Below are 15,692 nucleotides of genomic sequence, written 5' to 3' on the forward strand. Positions count from 1 at the left end.
TCATTGTGAGAACTAGTATACTAGCTGACTGCTTAAGAAATATAAACAGCGCTTTCTGATTGTACAATAGCTGTCCATAAAGCAGTCACCTTGAGTAACATTAGCTGACCTAGGTCGGCTCTCCTCAGAGACTAGATTGAGGAAACTATGGTTTAAATTGCAACATTTAGAATTGTTACTTGGGGAAACTTTCAGAGGATAAACCCACACCAGTGTTTCATTACGCAGAACACAGAATTGATTCACTAGCTCAGAGCTTAAAAAGAGCTGATTTGCCTGGAACGTCGAGGTTGCAATTCAGTATGTCCTGGGTCCAAAGGATCCATTGCAGGGTGGACTTTTGTTATTTCTCTGCAGGTCTTGCATTTAAGACTGATAGTTGCTGTTCTTTGCTCAGCAAAGATTTACTTTTGTTTTGTCTATAAATTCTTTCAAGCAGTATAGCAGAGAGCCTTCTTCTATAAAAGATATGAAACCATGCTTCAGTATCCCTCTCCGGCTTATCCAGTGTCATAAATAATCTAATGGAAATGCATACAAATGTCTACAGTCTGCCTTCCAGTGAAAGACGTAGGCATTTACATTCACAGTAGGCATAGTGTGCTACTTGACTGGAAGACTCATTCTGCACCAAATTAGCTCTTAGGATTTTTATCAGTGATTTTGAACCTAAGTTGTCATCTCAACTTGTTTGTAATTTTTAAGAATTGAGCAGGTTGGGTAATAATATATTTATCCAGAGTCACTTATATTTGGCTCTTATTTGGTTTTGAACCATTGTAGCACATATCAGAGCAGATATTGTTCTGGCTATTATTTAGACTTATTTTTGAAAGTGTCCCTTAATCTCTAGACTCATTGTTTGCCACCCTGCAAAGGTAGATTAAACCCCTGGGCTTCATTTTTATTGCCTTCTCAGAATCCTTATTCCCTTGTCCACATTATCAGCAACTCTGACCCTCATCTCAATACAGCCTCCCTTACATACAGGGTTCAACTCCCCAGAAGTCCCTCTAAAGCCTTCCGTAATCACGGACCTGGTTCCCAAAGAATTGCTTCTGCATAGACTCTTTTTTACATTAATCAGAAGAAGTAACTGAGCAGGAAAGTGGGACACTGGAGGTAGTTGATTCAATCTGCAACAGTAGAATGAATGTGGTGAATTCTGAAAAAATTAGATCCGCCCAGTTCTGTCACATTCAAAGATAGGTTGAAAATGTCAACCTTAATTATACATGTTTGAAGGTATGTGTATAGCTGCGTTACTCTGCTAGTTGGTCCGTGGAGTTATGATTTTCCTGCTTCAAATTAAAAAACTTTTGGAAGGGCCTTGGTGCCTTTTATCACGAAAAGGTGGAAATAAACCACAAGAAGCAGGTCATCATCAAAGGGTTTGCCTTTGAAGAGTTTCTGGTTGTCCCAATCTTTACTCTCTGTTCCTTCCGCTGGCGTCATTATGTTATTATTTTTTTTCAGGCACGTCAGAAAGAGAAAATAAATTTTCAACCAGGCACAGAGCGCTGGGATGATACGTTCACTAGATGGATTCTAAGACATCTGTTCCCTGGAAGCTTGCCACACAGCAGGGTTTCCCTTCCGAGCGCCTCAGTCCCGTCGGCCACACGGTGGCAGCCCAGTCCTGTGCTGGAAGCTCTTCTGGTTCCCACACAGGGGCTGCCTTTTTCTTAGACAAATTTTGCAGTCATATGAAGGAAGAGTTGTTTGCAGACTTTAAACCGAGATTCCTTCTTAAATCTCTAAGTAACAGAATGTAGTTTTCAAAACAGTGCTGCCTCTATTTAAATAGCCCACACATGCAGCTCACTGCTTTGATTTTCATTTCTAGGGGACCCCTCTGTGTGGCATTACTTGTTCCCATGTCCCCTCATTAAACCTAAAACCAAGGAAGGATAGGCAGAAAAAGAGAGGCCCTTTCCGTGAGGCTGGGAGGCTATACTTTTGAGATCTGGGTAAGATTAAGAATTTTAGCAATTTCACGCCTGAGAACAGTCACAGCAGCATATGTTGTAACCTGTGGCTGGAGCTTGGCAACCTCTGGTCTCGAAGGGTTTTGCTTGGAGAAGAGCTACATTGTTGTTAGGGCTGCAGAAGGTCCTGGAACTAGAGGAGAGGCCTGGCACCTTCCAGACACATCTGATTCTGGTACTTTCCTCTTTAGATTTAGAACAGTCTTCTCATCAAATTATCCCATTGTCATGGTGGAAATATTAATTCTTGAAGTAGTTCACAAGCTTGCCGAGCGGCTTAGGTACAATTGACATATCTCATCACATGATAAATTTCATCAATCATCTTTCCTGGAATAAAGCAAGAGACTGGAATCCACATACTTCTTGAAAGCCATATTTAACAACGATAGTCGTATTTCAACAGCAAGCATATATGCATGGGGAGCTAATGTATGCTTTCTCCTTTCAGTCTATCTGTGGGAGTAGTACTTTAACTTGTTTCTAACAGAGATTATGTTGTCTCTCAACTTTCAGAAATCCCTTATTCAACATTCTCTGGCAGACCAAGTCCATTTACAAACCAGGTGGAGCCAGATAATTTCATCTTAGGACATAAAGCCGAGGCTGTTCTCCATGGCTATGATAGCGATGCAATCAGTGAGATGCTTTGAGGCAGCTGGTCAGGAGCCGGGGCATGAGCTGCAGGATGTGGGACCCTGGCTACAGGGGCTGCAGCTAGCAGAACAGGCAGCCAAAGAGGAGCAGCTTTCCCGCCTTCTTCAGCCATTCCTTACTCTGCTACCACTGCCATCTTGGGGCTTAGGACCAGAAACTGATGAGCAGACTCACATCACAGGTGAACAGGATGCACGGTCGGCAGAGCTGGAACACAAACCGCGAGGAGTAGTGGGAAGTTCAGTAGAAAACACCACCGGATCTGGGCAGAGCAAGGAATCTCCTCAGAAAAGAAAAAAAGCAGAGGAAGCCGTAGGCTCTCTTAGGAAATCTAAACGTGTTTGGAGTAGAAAGTAAACTGGAATGTGGTTCTAGCTCTAGAGGAAGAACTGCCCCAGTTGCTTAAGCAGTTACGCACGTCAGGACCCTGTGAGCAGCACCGTGTCCCCTTAGGCTTCTAGGCTTTCAGAACACAGTTTAACTTGCACTCTCATGGTTGGGGCATTCTTTCTCACTTCTGGTTGTACTGATGGTTAGAATCTTTTTAATTTGCAGAATCGTACTAGCCAAACCTGTACTACTATGTTTTCAGGAGTTAACATTTTTCTCTCTGCAGATAATCTTTAAAAGTTTAGAACCTCTCTGGCTGGAGGATGCCCACAATCATACTTTGATTGTGTACTCCTGCTTTTTCTCTCATTTCTCAATAAACTCTTTAAAAAAGGTTAAAAAAAAAAAGGATTTTAGTACATTTTTTTACATCAATGGGAAAATGTAGTAGGAACACTTGTATTTAGATGATTTGTTACTTGTAGAAGCTTAGATGGGTGAAAACCTGGGGGATAGCAGGCCATACCCAATTCTCTCTGTACAGAAGTGGACCATTCTGGCCCCGCCTACAATCGAGCCCCAGTTCCATCTTTATTATTAGCTGCTAGTGGCAGCTCTTTTAGTAGTTACCACCATTAACCATTTTTCCTCCTATTCCTCTGAACTTGATCTAGTTGAAATAAACTTGTCTGTGCTATAGCTCGGAACCAAAGTAGTTTGATTAAACAGAGAGTGGGATAATCAAGACCAGCCATGCTAAGTCTGGGCATACTATAGTTCAGAGTATAGTTATGACAGGCTTGGAATATTTCCATTTCCATTGTTGTTTTAGAGGCATAAATATCTCTTGGAACTTGGCACTTTCATGTTAAATTTGTTAGTCTGGGGGAAATCTCTGGCCATAAATGAGTAAAACATAGTCTTTTGGGTGATTATGCAACATTTAGTCTATACCTAAAATGGGGAAAATAAGCAGCAGATAATCTGAGAAGAGATATAATTAAACTAATATAAATTTAGGAAATTATTTGAGGACTGGTAGGAAGCTTCTTGTCCATGTCAGTGATTTTGTGGGCATCACTGTCTCTTTGGTAACTTGAGCGGTCAAGCCGGTGTACGTGGATTTTAAGTACAATGTCAGGACCTCAGAGAAGTACGTCTAAATAAGGGGATAAATCGCTCCCAGTTGAGCAATGCTTGCTGTAATAATCATACAGGTTTTCTGATACAGCATTCAAGTCATAAAGCTCAGAAGAGAATCTTTCTTATCATCAAGCCTTGTCTAGATTATTCTACTCTTGTAAAATGGGTTAATTAAGAGGGAATTTCCTATACTACTTGATTCTATCTTTAGAAACTAAGGTGGATTAGGTGCAACTGAGGGCAAGATACTTGCCCCCCATTCTTGCTAGTAGAGACAACTAGAATTAATATGTTATTTGTGTGGGAAAAAAAGGGGGTCATGTTGCTATTTAATATGAGGATAAGCAAAGTCAAGTCCTGTATCAACAGAAAGGACTAAAAAGGGCAGGGACCTATAATAAGTGCCTAACATATGGTACATACCATTCGGTGCTTTGTACATACATCCTCATTTTTTTTAAAAAGTAATTTCTTCCCTGCTGAGAGGGTTCCCTCATCTGTCTGCTCATTGTCTGCTCATTGTATCTGCTTGTTGTGTCTGCTTGTCTTCTTTAAGAAGCATTGGAAACTGAGCCCAGGACCTGGAAACTGAACCCAGGATCTGGGGGAGACAGGTGCCCAACCGCTTGAGCCACATCTGCTCCCTGCTCATTGTGTCTGCTTGCTTTGTCTGCTCATTGCGTCAGCTTGTTGTGTCTTCTCATTGCCTCAGCTTGTTGTGTCAGCTCATCTTCTTTTAGGAGGCACTGGGAACTAAACCCGGGGCCTCCCATGTGGGAGCAGTCCCTATGAAGGAGATGCCATCCTTATTTTATGGGTGAAGATTTGAGATAGGAGAACAATGTGCTCAAAATCAAAGCTAGTAATAGTAGAGCAATAATTCAAATCTAGTTTTTTTAAATTCTAACTCATCCAAGAGATTTTGGCAAAAATGAAAAAAAACCCCTAGATTTATGAATAGGATATTTAAATGGCTTGCATAAAATAAATAATGATGGCTATTATTATTTTAATCAGAAACATGTTAAGTAATATGAAAAATTAAACTGAGGTGTTTTGACTCTTGTATCATGTGTGCTAATAGGGAAGCATATTAGCAGGAGGAGATTTGCTTAAAAAATAGCTGTTTGCTGCACCTTATGCACTAGTCAATTCTTAGTTTATTTCAGTCGACAATAGAGGGTGCTGTACACCTTCTAGATTTTTGCACATACACAATACATCTCTTATATAACTCCCACCTTTTTATCCTTACCTGCAATGTAGCCACCAGGTTAATCTTTCGGTTTTAGTGGCATGTGCTATTTTAGATTTCTCTGAGTTTAGATTAACAAGGCATTTTCAGTTCAGATCTGTTGTACTCAGTGGATCCTGAACATTGTTTTAATAAAGCTAACTGATCTTTTTCTCAGTTAGGAACAATTTTTAAACTAATATAGACCAACAAGGCAAAACACTGTTTAAGGTCAACAGCTATCCAAATAATGAAAGGAGGGTTTTTTTTTTTAAGTTTTCAAACTTTGCCTATGCACTTACCCTGCCAGATTCATTTCCTAAGCTCTACCTTTTATCATATCATGTTTCCTAAACAGTTCTTAAAAGGAAGCCTTTATTGAATGCCATAAATTATACAATGCCTTAAAAAATGTAGAGAAATTTATATATATGTCTGTGAATGAATAGAAGTATATTCTAAGCACTGTTCATATAAAATAAGTATTTGTATGTTTATGAATACAGTAGTAGAGAGTTAGAAAAAAGAAAGCTCCAAAAACTTGTCAGAAATGTTCAAATGAAATATGTAGACTAGAAATCAGAAGATGATTACGTTTTTGTGGTATTTGCATTCTTGAGGACTCTGTATTAGGCAGGATGGCTTGGGCTATAAGTAATATAAGACCCAGTTCAAAAAAGTTTAAACAGTAAGGAAATGCACTTTCTCAGAAAACAAGAAACCCAAAGGTATGATCAATTTAAAGTTGATTAATTCAGAAGCTCAGTGATGTCATATAGTAACTAGTTTCTCTCTCTCAACTTTCCTGCCCCAGGGCATTGGTTTAGGTCCTCAGGCTTGTCCCTTCATGATTGCAATGTGGCTGCTGCTGCTCCAGGTATCTCTTACTCACAGAGCATCTACATGGGGAGAGAGAAGTTCTCTTATTTTTATCTCTTAGGAACTATAATGCTTTCTCATGAACTCCCTTTATCTCCAGCTGACTTGTTTTGCTCCACAATGGCTTCCTAGAATAGTGTTACATTCCCATTCCAAAGCATTAATGGGGGGATTAATGCAATTGACTTAGAATGACAGGATTTACCCCTGGGGCAAGGGAGGGTCCTAGTCTCTCTTCTGAAGCATAGTCTTGAATGACTGAATTAAATTGGAGTTGTGGTAGCAACAATTCAGTTAGCAATGACTGCTGGACAGGCAGCCAATACTGTCTCCTGAAAGATGTCAGCGCCTTGCTAAAACATCAGACAGAAATGTGTATCCTGATGCTTGATTTCTGAGTCAAAGGAAAAACGCCAGTTCTGAGATTTTTTAAAAAGAACTCTATTAGTTTAAGACCTGTCAATCTTAATGTGAGTAAAGATCACATTATTTAGATATAATCATACCTACCTTAGTAATGTTCTCTTACAATTATCAGATGAATTTCTTTTTTTCTAATGTGTGCTTTCCTTGCTTTGGGTGGTTGGGGGTGGTTGAGGGAGAGATGGGGAGAGAGTGTTGAGGGCTGGGGAGGTAGTAGGGGTGGTACATGATCATTGTTTCTTTTCTGATTGATGTTTTGGGAATTATCATCCCACTAGTTACTGTTTTCACCAATGATGAGGTGGTAACCTGGTATTAGCACCTCCCCATCCCTGAAATATATGGAAATTAAGGTTGTCACGTCTAGAACACCACGGCACGTGGCAACCCTGGAGAGCCTGAATAATTTGAATATGTGGCAAGATGACTGTCTTTCTGCCTGTAGGTGGCCTTGCATTTATCATTTCTAATTCTTAACTTAAATTATAAAGTCTCCTCCACTACCTGCCTTGGGGGACCTTTGTTTCCTCGGTTTGTGTGTAATAGATGGCTTCCAGGATTTCCAGGTAACCAAAGCTTTTGTTTCGCCCATCCTCAGAGAGGTCCAGATCAGCTCCTCCACCACCACCACTTCGGAGAGTCAGGAGCCATCCTCTGGGGACGCCGCCGTCAGCGCCCTTCAACAGCAGCTGCTGCTGATGGTGGCTCGGAGGACCCAGTCAGAAACCCCACGGGTACGTTCCTGCCTTGCCGCTTGTGGTTGTTCCAAAAGCCAGGGGTACTACACCCTGTTTCCAGGTTGGTGTACCTGGCAGGTGAGTTAGGGTGGCCCTGAGTCATTGCATCACTGTGTAGCAGTCTACTGAATGAGTGTGGAGAGCAACTAGGTTGGCAGCAGCTGTTGAACCTTGGGTGATGCTAACAGGCCTGCCACTGTCTTAATTTCTTGTCCTAACGTTGGAAATTCATTCACATTGATCTTTGGTTACCTTTTGCATAAATTTCACAACAGCTCATGTGGTTAGATTGCTCTGCCCTCCCAAGATTTGGGAAAACTATTTTGATTTTTGTTCATTTAATTTGGTCTTGTCTATTAAGCATTCAAAGAGTCTTGATGATAGATGTTTGACTTGAAGATATGTTATTCTTGGGCAAGTGACATTATCATCAAGGGACCTAAAATGTGAAGCCTTCCAGTGTTCTTCCAGTGCCTTATTCACATCCATGACGTGTGCAGTAAACTTTAATGAGAGCTAATGCTGAGAGAGGATTTAACATGCGATAACATGGGAGGAAGACCTTATCCAGACCGTCAAGTTAGAGCTACAGATCCAGTTCTGGCCTTCTGGAGAAGGTCAAAGGAGAAGGATCCTTAGAAGAAGGGCACTTGAGCTGGACTTGAAAAAAGGTGGATTTCAGTTGGCGGAGGTTGAGGGAAGACGATTAGGTGGGATAATGCCAAGCTGGTATGAAGCTTCTTTATTGATGTGTTTCCTTACTCCTGGCAATATTTTTATTCTACCTAAAGACCCTCACCTTTGCAAAATATTTTAGGTTTGTTTTTACAATTGCTTAACCAAAATTATTCCAGAGAACCTTCAATAGTATCGTGGGCCAAGATGCATATGCTGTTACTCAATTGTGCAAAATACTTAAAGCTATCTTCTACCCAATTGACCAGTTATGGCACTTGTGATTCTGGGGCGACGAGGAGGGATTTAAAAGAGCCAATTAAAGATAACTCAGCCCTTTCAGACTTCAGGGAGTTTCTCTGGGAACAGATACTCACTTAATCCAAGGAATTAGTCCTATTAGGAACCTGCCTTCAATTTCACGTGGTCCTGTTAGGAATCGGCCTTCAATTTCACGTACTCCGTCTCACTACCCTCTCCACCTTCCCAAGGTCTCTAGAGGATGTTTCCTAAACTATGGGGAGAAGTGGAGGTGGCGGGGGGCGCTTCTGGTTGCTGTGTCCCTGCTCGGGTGCCTCTCCCTGGTTGCTGGGTGTGCCATGCGGTGCCTGCGGAGGCGTGGGGGTCCTGAGTGGGGATTGGATGTGGCGATGACCGGAGGCCGTCTGTCTCCAGCTCTGAGAGTCCTGCGCTCTGGAGTCTCCTTACTACCCGGGTCTTTGGGTTCATCAGTCTTTTCTGTTCCTGTGTCCTCCTGAGGGCCCCAGACCCCTGCTGCGTTCTCCACACCCCAGGGCCCTGGGCTGGTTCTGTGCGCTGTGCCCAGCCCGCACCCAGTGCAGAGCCGCTCCTCTCCTGAGCCTGCTGAAGGTGGATTTCCTCTCAGGCACCTGCCCTCGCCCCTGCCCAGGCCTGGGGAAGCTCCGGCTCCTGACACCCTCCTCCCCTCCAGCACATAGCACTGAGCCCCCAGGGAGGGCGGGTTATAAAAGCATCCCACTAGCTTGGAAGGTGTGCGTGCTGTTGATCCTGTGAGTGGGGGTGCCCCAGGGCAAGGAGGAACTTCACATCGGTCAGGGAGGCAAGTATATTGATTTACTCTCTCAAAAATGCCCTAGTCAGGGTAGGAAAATCGGTAAATATTGCCAGGGTAAATCAGAAATCATCATGCTAGTCCTTATTCTATGTTTAAGATTCTGTAAGGGGCATTCTTATATAAATGGTATATAACACTCAGTTCCTAGATAGCAGCTGATTATTAACTGTGTAGCCAAATTCATCAAGCAACTTCAACACTTTTAAGATAAAGAAAAATAAATTTTTTTTCCCAAAGTAGGCATGGAGGTGGGGAAATGAAGAGCCCGAGCAATATTTACAAAAGTCTCATACCTGAAAAAATTCTTGAGTTGTACTATTTACCCCTTCAAATTTCATTGCTATCACCAAGGAATTAAGTTGGGTTTTGGTAAAAATTCAGTTGGTTGCCTGCTCATTATCCAGCAAACATTTACTGAAGGCTTACGGTGCCTTCAGCCCTGTGCTAGCGGCTGGTATAGAGTGGTGACAAGGTCAGTCAGCGAATTCAGCCCTATTGGGACAGGCGCAGGTGCTTGGACGCACAGCAGCCCCAGGTGGGCAGAGGCCTCCTTAGTGAGGTGGGTGGAAGCTCGCGCTCTCGGCAGGGAGAGAGCCTGGGCACCAGCCGGGGAGGCAGCCTGGTGTGCTCTGTCCCGTGCGCAGGGGCAGGAGGAACAGCCCGAAGAGCTGTTTTCTTAGAGAAGCCTAGCAAAAATCAGCAGGCACTAGGGCTCTGAAGTCCAGACCATTTAATTACTTCCCCTCCCCTGCTCCTTCCCTCTCTCCTCCTCAGCTGGCCGCGTGTGTCATGGGTGTCCCAGGAGCCCCTCCCTCCATGAGAATTCCCCCCATTCCAGTGAAGAACCGTTTTCTGCACGTTCTAATGCACGGGTGACCAGGAAGTGGGCCAAGGACAGGGAAGAACCTTGTCAGAATTTCTCCCCCGCCCAATTGAAGTGTGTGTTTCTGCAAGGAGGGAGCCCTGTGAGGGGAGCTCCCAGCAGGGGCCCACTAGCTTCTTCGACAGTAGGCAGAGCAGCGGAGGAGGTTCTTTTGCATCATCAGAGCTGCAGACCCCAGCTCCTGAGCACAAAAGGAGGGGCCCAGCTTGGGGCACACAACAGCACTGGTGAAATCTGAGCCCTGAATTCCCAAATGGCATATAGGGGCTTTGGATATCAATCGCAGTGTTGCGTGAATCCATAAAATAAACTAGCACTTCTCTGTACCTCCATTCATCCATCATGTGCTTCTCACCACTTGGGGTAGGTTCTGCAGGCTCGTTACCATGACCTTTAAAATCTTATAAAATAGGCCCTTTATTTTAACAAGAACCACTGTTAGAACAGTGTCCGCCATTCCCTTTGTTCTTTTTATCCTTCAGTGTGGTGCTCACATCTAGGTGTTAGCTAGCGTTCCGCTGGCAGGTTTTAACGCGGGAACCTTCAGTGTGGTGCTCACATCTAGGTGTTAGCTAGCCTTCCGCTGGCAGGTTTTAACGCGGGTTGTGTGCAAGGCACTGCACTATGCACTTTCGTATTTGGTCTCACATTATCTTCAGGGCACACCTTGGGGATTAGGTATTGTTTCACCTTGAATTTGACATCGAAAGAAACTTCAGTGTAGGGTCCTGGTTACCTCTGGGTGTTGCTTGGGCCCGCACTCAGTTTTCCTCTCACTATGTCTCTCAGTCGCTCCTGGGACATGAAGTCCTGCTTGCCTCCTCCTCGGCAGCCTCTGCTGTGATTTTTCCTGAGCCCACCCCTGACACCCAGCAGTCTTTTTAACACTGGGTTTGGTAGCTTTTTAGGAAAAGCACGTCATGACTCAAAGGACCTAATTTTTTTTTTGAGGTACCGGGGCCAAGGGATGAACCCAGGACCTTCATATGTGGGAAGCTGGCTCTCAACCACTGAGCCACATCGGCTTCCCTGAATTGGTTTTTTCGTTTCTTTTGTTTCTTGTTTGTTTTTTGTTTGTTCACGAGGCACTGGGAACTGAACCCAGGACCTCCCATGTGGGAGCGGGTGCTCAACCACTTGAGCCACCTCTGCTCCCAGGATCCCTCTCCATACTGTATCCACTTCACTCCTCTGCTCCTTGCCTCCTCCCCTGTCCTTTCAGATAAAAGCCACGCAGATCCTTCTGAGAACCTTTAAAACTCTCAAGGGGTTTTTGACTTCCGGGAGGCCACCTGTGCCTGTTCAGACCTGATGATTCCGTCAAGCTGGTCACTTCCTCTCTTCCACATAGCAGGCCCCCATATGTTTTAGCTTTCATAAGGTATGATCAGGGAAGCGGACTTGGCCCAGTGGTTAGGGTGTCCGTCTACCACATGGGAGGTCCGCGGTTCAAACCCCGGGCCTCCTTGACCTGTGTGGAGCTGGCTGATGCGTGCAAGGAGTGCCGTGCCATGCAGGGGCGTCCCTGCATAGGGGAGCCCCATGTGCAAGGAGTGCGCCCCGTAAGGAGAGCTGCCCAGTGCTAAAGAAAGTTCAGCCTGCCCAGGAATGGTGTCGCACATGCACAGGCCTGACACAACAAGATGACACAACAAAAAGAAACAGATTCCCATGCTGCTGACAACAACAGAAGCGGACAAAGAAGAACATGCAGCAGATAGACACAGAGAACAGACACCTGGGATGGTGGGGGAGAAGGGGAGAGAAATAAAATAAATAAATAAATAAATCTTTAAAAAAAAAAAAAGGTATGATCAGTCTGTCCTTAAAATTGTTTTAAGTCACTTAGTGTCAGTAATCTGTCATTCCCTATCCTAATTATTTTTGCCAGTGCCCACTATCTGCTGTTTTCCTCTTCAAATTTGTGTTTTTAATTTGTTCTTTCATAGTTGCACTCATATGTACTGTCTCTTGCACCCTCATTGTTTTGCTGTGAAGGCTTTCACTTTCCCCGTGAGCACTGCCCATTTGGATCCCAATGACCTCTATTTACTGTTGGACCTGGGGCAAGTGACCTAACCTGTCAGAGCCTCAGCTTCTCATATTTCTCATATTAATGGGAATAATAACACCTACTTGGCAGCTATTGTGAGGGTTTGAGGATTAGAGACATTATGTGGCGAAATGATGCATTTAATAATTGGTAGCAAGTATTTGTATTATCAACACTCTAATTAGTTATCTCGAACTCTTGAATGTAGTTATTTTGGGTAGCAGAATTTTCCAGTATGTTTGGGAAATAGTCCTTTATGTTCTTAAATATTTAGTTCCTATCAAAAATTTCTGGATTGTACTCTATACTTTCCTGCCTTCTTAGAATATATTCGTCATAATTCAAATTGTTCTTGATAATTCAGATTCATTAAATGGGTATTAGGCTATAAATATAGATCCATATGGGGAGTGTGAGCAAATGTAGTCATCTTGTCTTCTTACAAAGAACTTGAGCTTAACTTACATCACTCCCAACTTTTCCTAGTCTCTTTCTCCTATTTGTAGAATAAAATGTGTAGGCCTGATTTTGAAGTAAATATTAATTGACAATTAATTGCAAGCATAATCTCTGAGAATGACTCTGTAACAAGTTACAGGTTGTTTCAACTACTTGCCTTTTTTTTTTTTGTGGTAGAGAAGTTCTGAGTTTACAGAAAAATCATGCATAAAATACAGGATTCCCGTATACCACCCCACCACCTCCATCTTGCTTTGGTGTGGAACATTTGTTAAAATGGATGATAGCACATTTTTTTTTTCTCTTCTTTTTTTTTTTTAAAGATAGATTACAAAACTGTACCTTTTTGTAATTGTACTATTAATTAAAGTTGATGGTTTAACTGAGTGTTTACTGTTTGGGTAGTATAGTTCCATTGCATTTTTTTAAAAAAATTTTGTTACCATATATACAATCTAACATTTCCCCCTTTTAATCATATTCAGATATATATATGTGTACGTATATATATACATATTTATATTTCTAATGTGCTACCATCACCATCATCCATTACCAAAACAATTCGATCATTCCAAACAGGAACATTGTATATTTTAAGCCTTAACTTCTCAGTTTCTATCCCCACCCCTGGCTCTATGAGTTTGCTTATTCTGATTGTTTCAAATTAGTGAGATCATGCAATATGTGTCTGCCATATTTCACTCAACATGAGTCTTCAAGGTTCGTCCATGTTGACACATGCATTAGGACATCATTGCTTTTTATAACTGAATAATATTTCGTTGTATGCATCTACCACATTTTATTTATCCATTCATCAGTTGATGGACCCTTGCATTGCTTCCTTCTTTTGGCAGTTGTGAATAATGCCAAAACATTGGTGTGCAAATATGTGTTAGAGCCCCTGCTTTCAATTCTTCTGGGTATATCCCAGTGGGATTGCCGGGTGTGACCATTTGAAGTTTTTGTGAATCCCCAAAATGATCATGTTCTTGGAGCGAATCCATTCCTGTGGGTGTGAGGCCCTTTTTACTGGATCGAATTCATTTGGGGGCCATGTTGTAGTTCTATGCTTAGCTTTCTGAGGAATTGCCAAACTGTCTCCCAAAGTAGCTGCACCATCTTACATTGCCACCATTGCTGCCAACAATGAATGAGTGTTCCCCTTTCTCTGCATCCTCTCCAATATTTGTTATTTTCTGTTTTTTGTTTTTTAAATAGCAGCCATTTTAATAGGTATGAAGTGGTATCTCATTGTGGTTTTGATTTGCATTTCCCTGATGGTTATTAATGTTGAACTTGTCATGTACTTTCTGGCCATTTGTATAACTTCTTTGGGGAGTTGTCTGTTCAAGTCTTTTTGCCCATTTTTAAATTGGGTTGTTTGTCTTTTTGTGGTTAAGTTGAAGGATTTCTTTATATATTTTGGGTATTAAACCTTTATTGGATATGTGGTTTCCAAATATTTTCTCATTGTGTAGGTTGTTTAACTTTCATGATAAAGTCCTTTGAGGAGAAAAAATTTTTAATTTTGATGAGGTCCCATTTATCTGTTTTTTTTTCTTTCGTTGTTTGTGCTTTGGGTATAAAGTCTAAGAAACCACTGGCTAACACAAAATCCTGAAGATGTTTCCCCATGTTTTTTTCCAGGATTTTGATAGTTCTAGCTCTTATATTAAGGTCTTTGATTCATTTTAAATTGATTTTTGAATATGGTGTGAGGTAGAGGTCCTCTTTTCTTGCAAATGGACATCTAGTTTTCCCAGCACCATTTGTTAAAGATACGGTTCTTTCCCAGTTGAGTGGTCTTTGCTCCCTTTTCAAAAATCAGTTGGCCATAAATGTGAAGGCTGATTTCTGAGCTTTCAATTCTATTCTATTGGTCTCTATGTCTGTCCTTGTGCCAGTACCATGCTGGTTTTTTAAATTTTTATTGAAGTGTATCATTCATGCATGAACATACATAAACAATAAGTGTATAGTAAAGATTGTGAACTTACAAAATAAACATACGTAACATCACACAGGGGTCTCATACATCACCCTTCACCAACTCTTTGCATTGTTGTGAAACATTTGTTACAAACTATGCAAGAGCGTCATCAGAATATTACTGCCAACTATAGTCCTTGTCTTACATTTGATGTATTTTTCCCCCAACCCATACTATTTTTAAAAAATATATTTTTGTTACAGATATTGTAAACTTGCAAAACAATCATACAAATGTGTAGATTTCCCATACTACTCCACACTCTGGTGAAACATTTGTTGCAGATTATGAGACAATATCATCAAACTCTTACCAGCAACCATGGTCCATAGCATACATTTGGGCCGCCTTTTCACCTTCTTGATGAAGTCCTCTGAATCACAGAAATGTTTACGTTTGAGGAGTTCCCATATATCCATATTTTCTTTTGTTGCTCGTGCTTTTGGTGTAAAGTTTAAGAATCTACCACCTACCACCAGGTCTTAAAGATGTTTCCCTACATTTTCTTCTAGGAGCTTTATTGTATTTCCTTTTATATTTAGGTCTTTGATCCAATTTGAGTTAATTTTTGTATAAAGTGTGAGATAGTGGTCAACTTTCTTTCTTTTGGCTATGGATATCCAGTTCTCCCAACACCATTTGTTGAATAAACTGCTCTGCCCCAACTGGGAGGGCTTGACAGGCTTGTCAAAAATCACATGGCCATAGATGTGAGGGTCTGTTTCTGAACCATCAGTTCGGTTCCATTGGTCTATGTGTCTATCTTTATGCCAATACCATGTTGTTTTTACCACTGTAGCTAGGTAATATGATTTAGAGTCTGGAAGTGAGAGTCCTCCAACTTCACTTTTTTTTAAAAAGATGTTTCTGGCTATTTGAGGTGGGGCCTCTTACCCTTCTAGATAAATTTGGTAATTTTGTTTTCCATTTACTTAAAAATGGAATTTTTTGGGGGGATTGCATTGAATCTGTGTATCAATTTGGGTAGAATTGACATGGTTACTGATATTTAGGCTTCCAATCCATGATCTTGGAATGGTCTTCCAATTATTTAGGACTTTTTTAATTTTAGCAATGCATTATAGTTTTCTGAATACAAGTGCTTTGCATCCTTGGCTAAGTTTATTCCTAAATATTTT

The 15,692-nt window shown here is 41.8% G+C and overlaps 1 protein-coding gene and 1 pseudogene across 2 annotated transcripts in view; one reads left to right on the forward strand and one right to left on the reverse strand.

Moving 5' to 3' along the window:
- PCNX2 (pecanex 2) overlaps positions 1-15,692 on the forward strand; it is a 354,532-nt gene that overhangs the window by 84,592 nt on the left and 254,248 nt on the right. For both annotated transcript variants that reach the window (XM_071207372.1, XM_004451027.4), the window contains one exon: positions 7,253-7,388. In XM_071207372.1, coding sequence (XP_071063473.1) covers positions 7,253-7,388 — 136 coding nt within the window. The remainder of the gene's footprint in view (positions 1-7,252; positions 7,389-15,692) is intronic.
- On the reverse strand, positions 1,952-2,757 carry LOC139436327 (F-box only protein 28 pseudogene; annotated as a pseudogene).

This window comes from Dasypus novemcinctus, chromosome 13, assembly GCF_030445035.2.
Source record: "Dasypus novemcinctus isolate mDasNov1 chromosome 13, mDasNov1.1.hap2, whole genome shotgun sequence".
NCBI classification, from domain to species: Eukaryota; Metazoa; Chordata; class Mammalia; order Cingulata; family Dasypodidae; genus Dasypus; species Dasypus novemcinctus.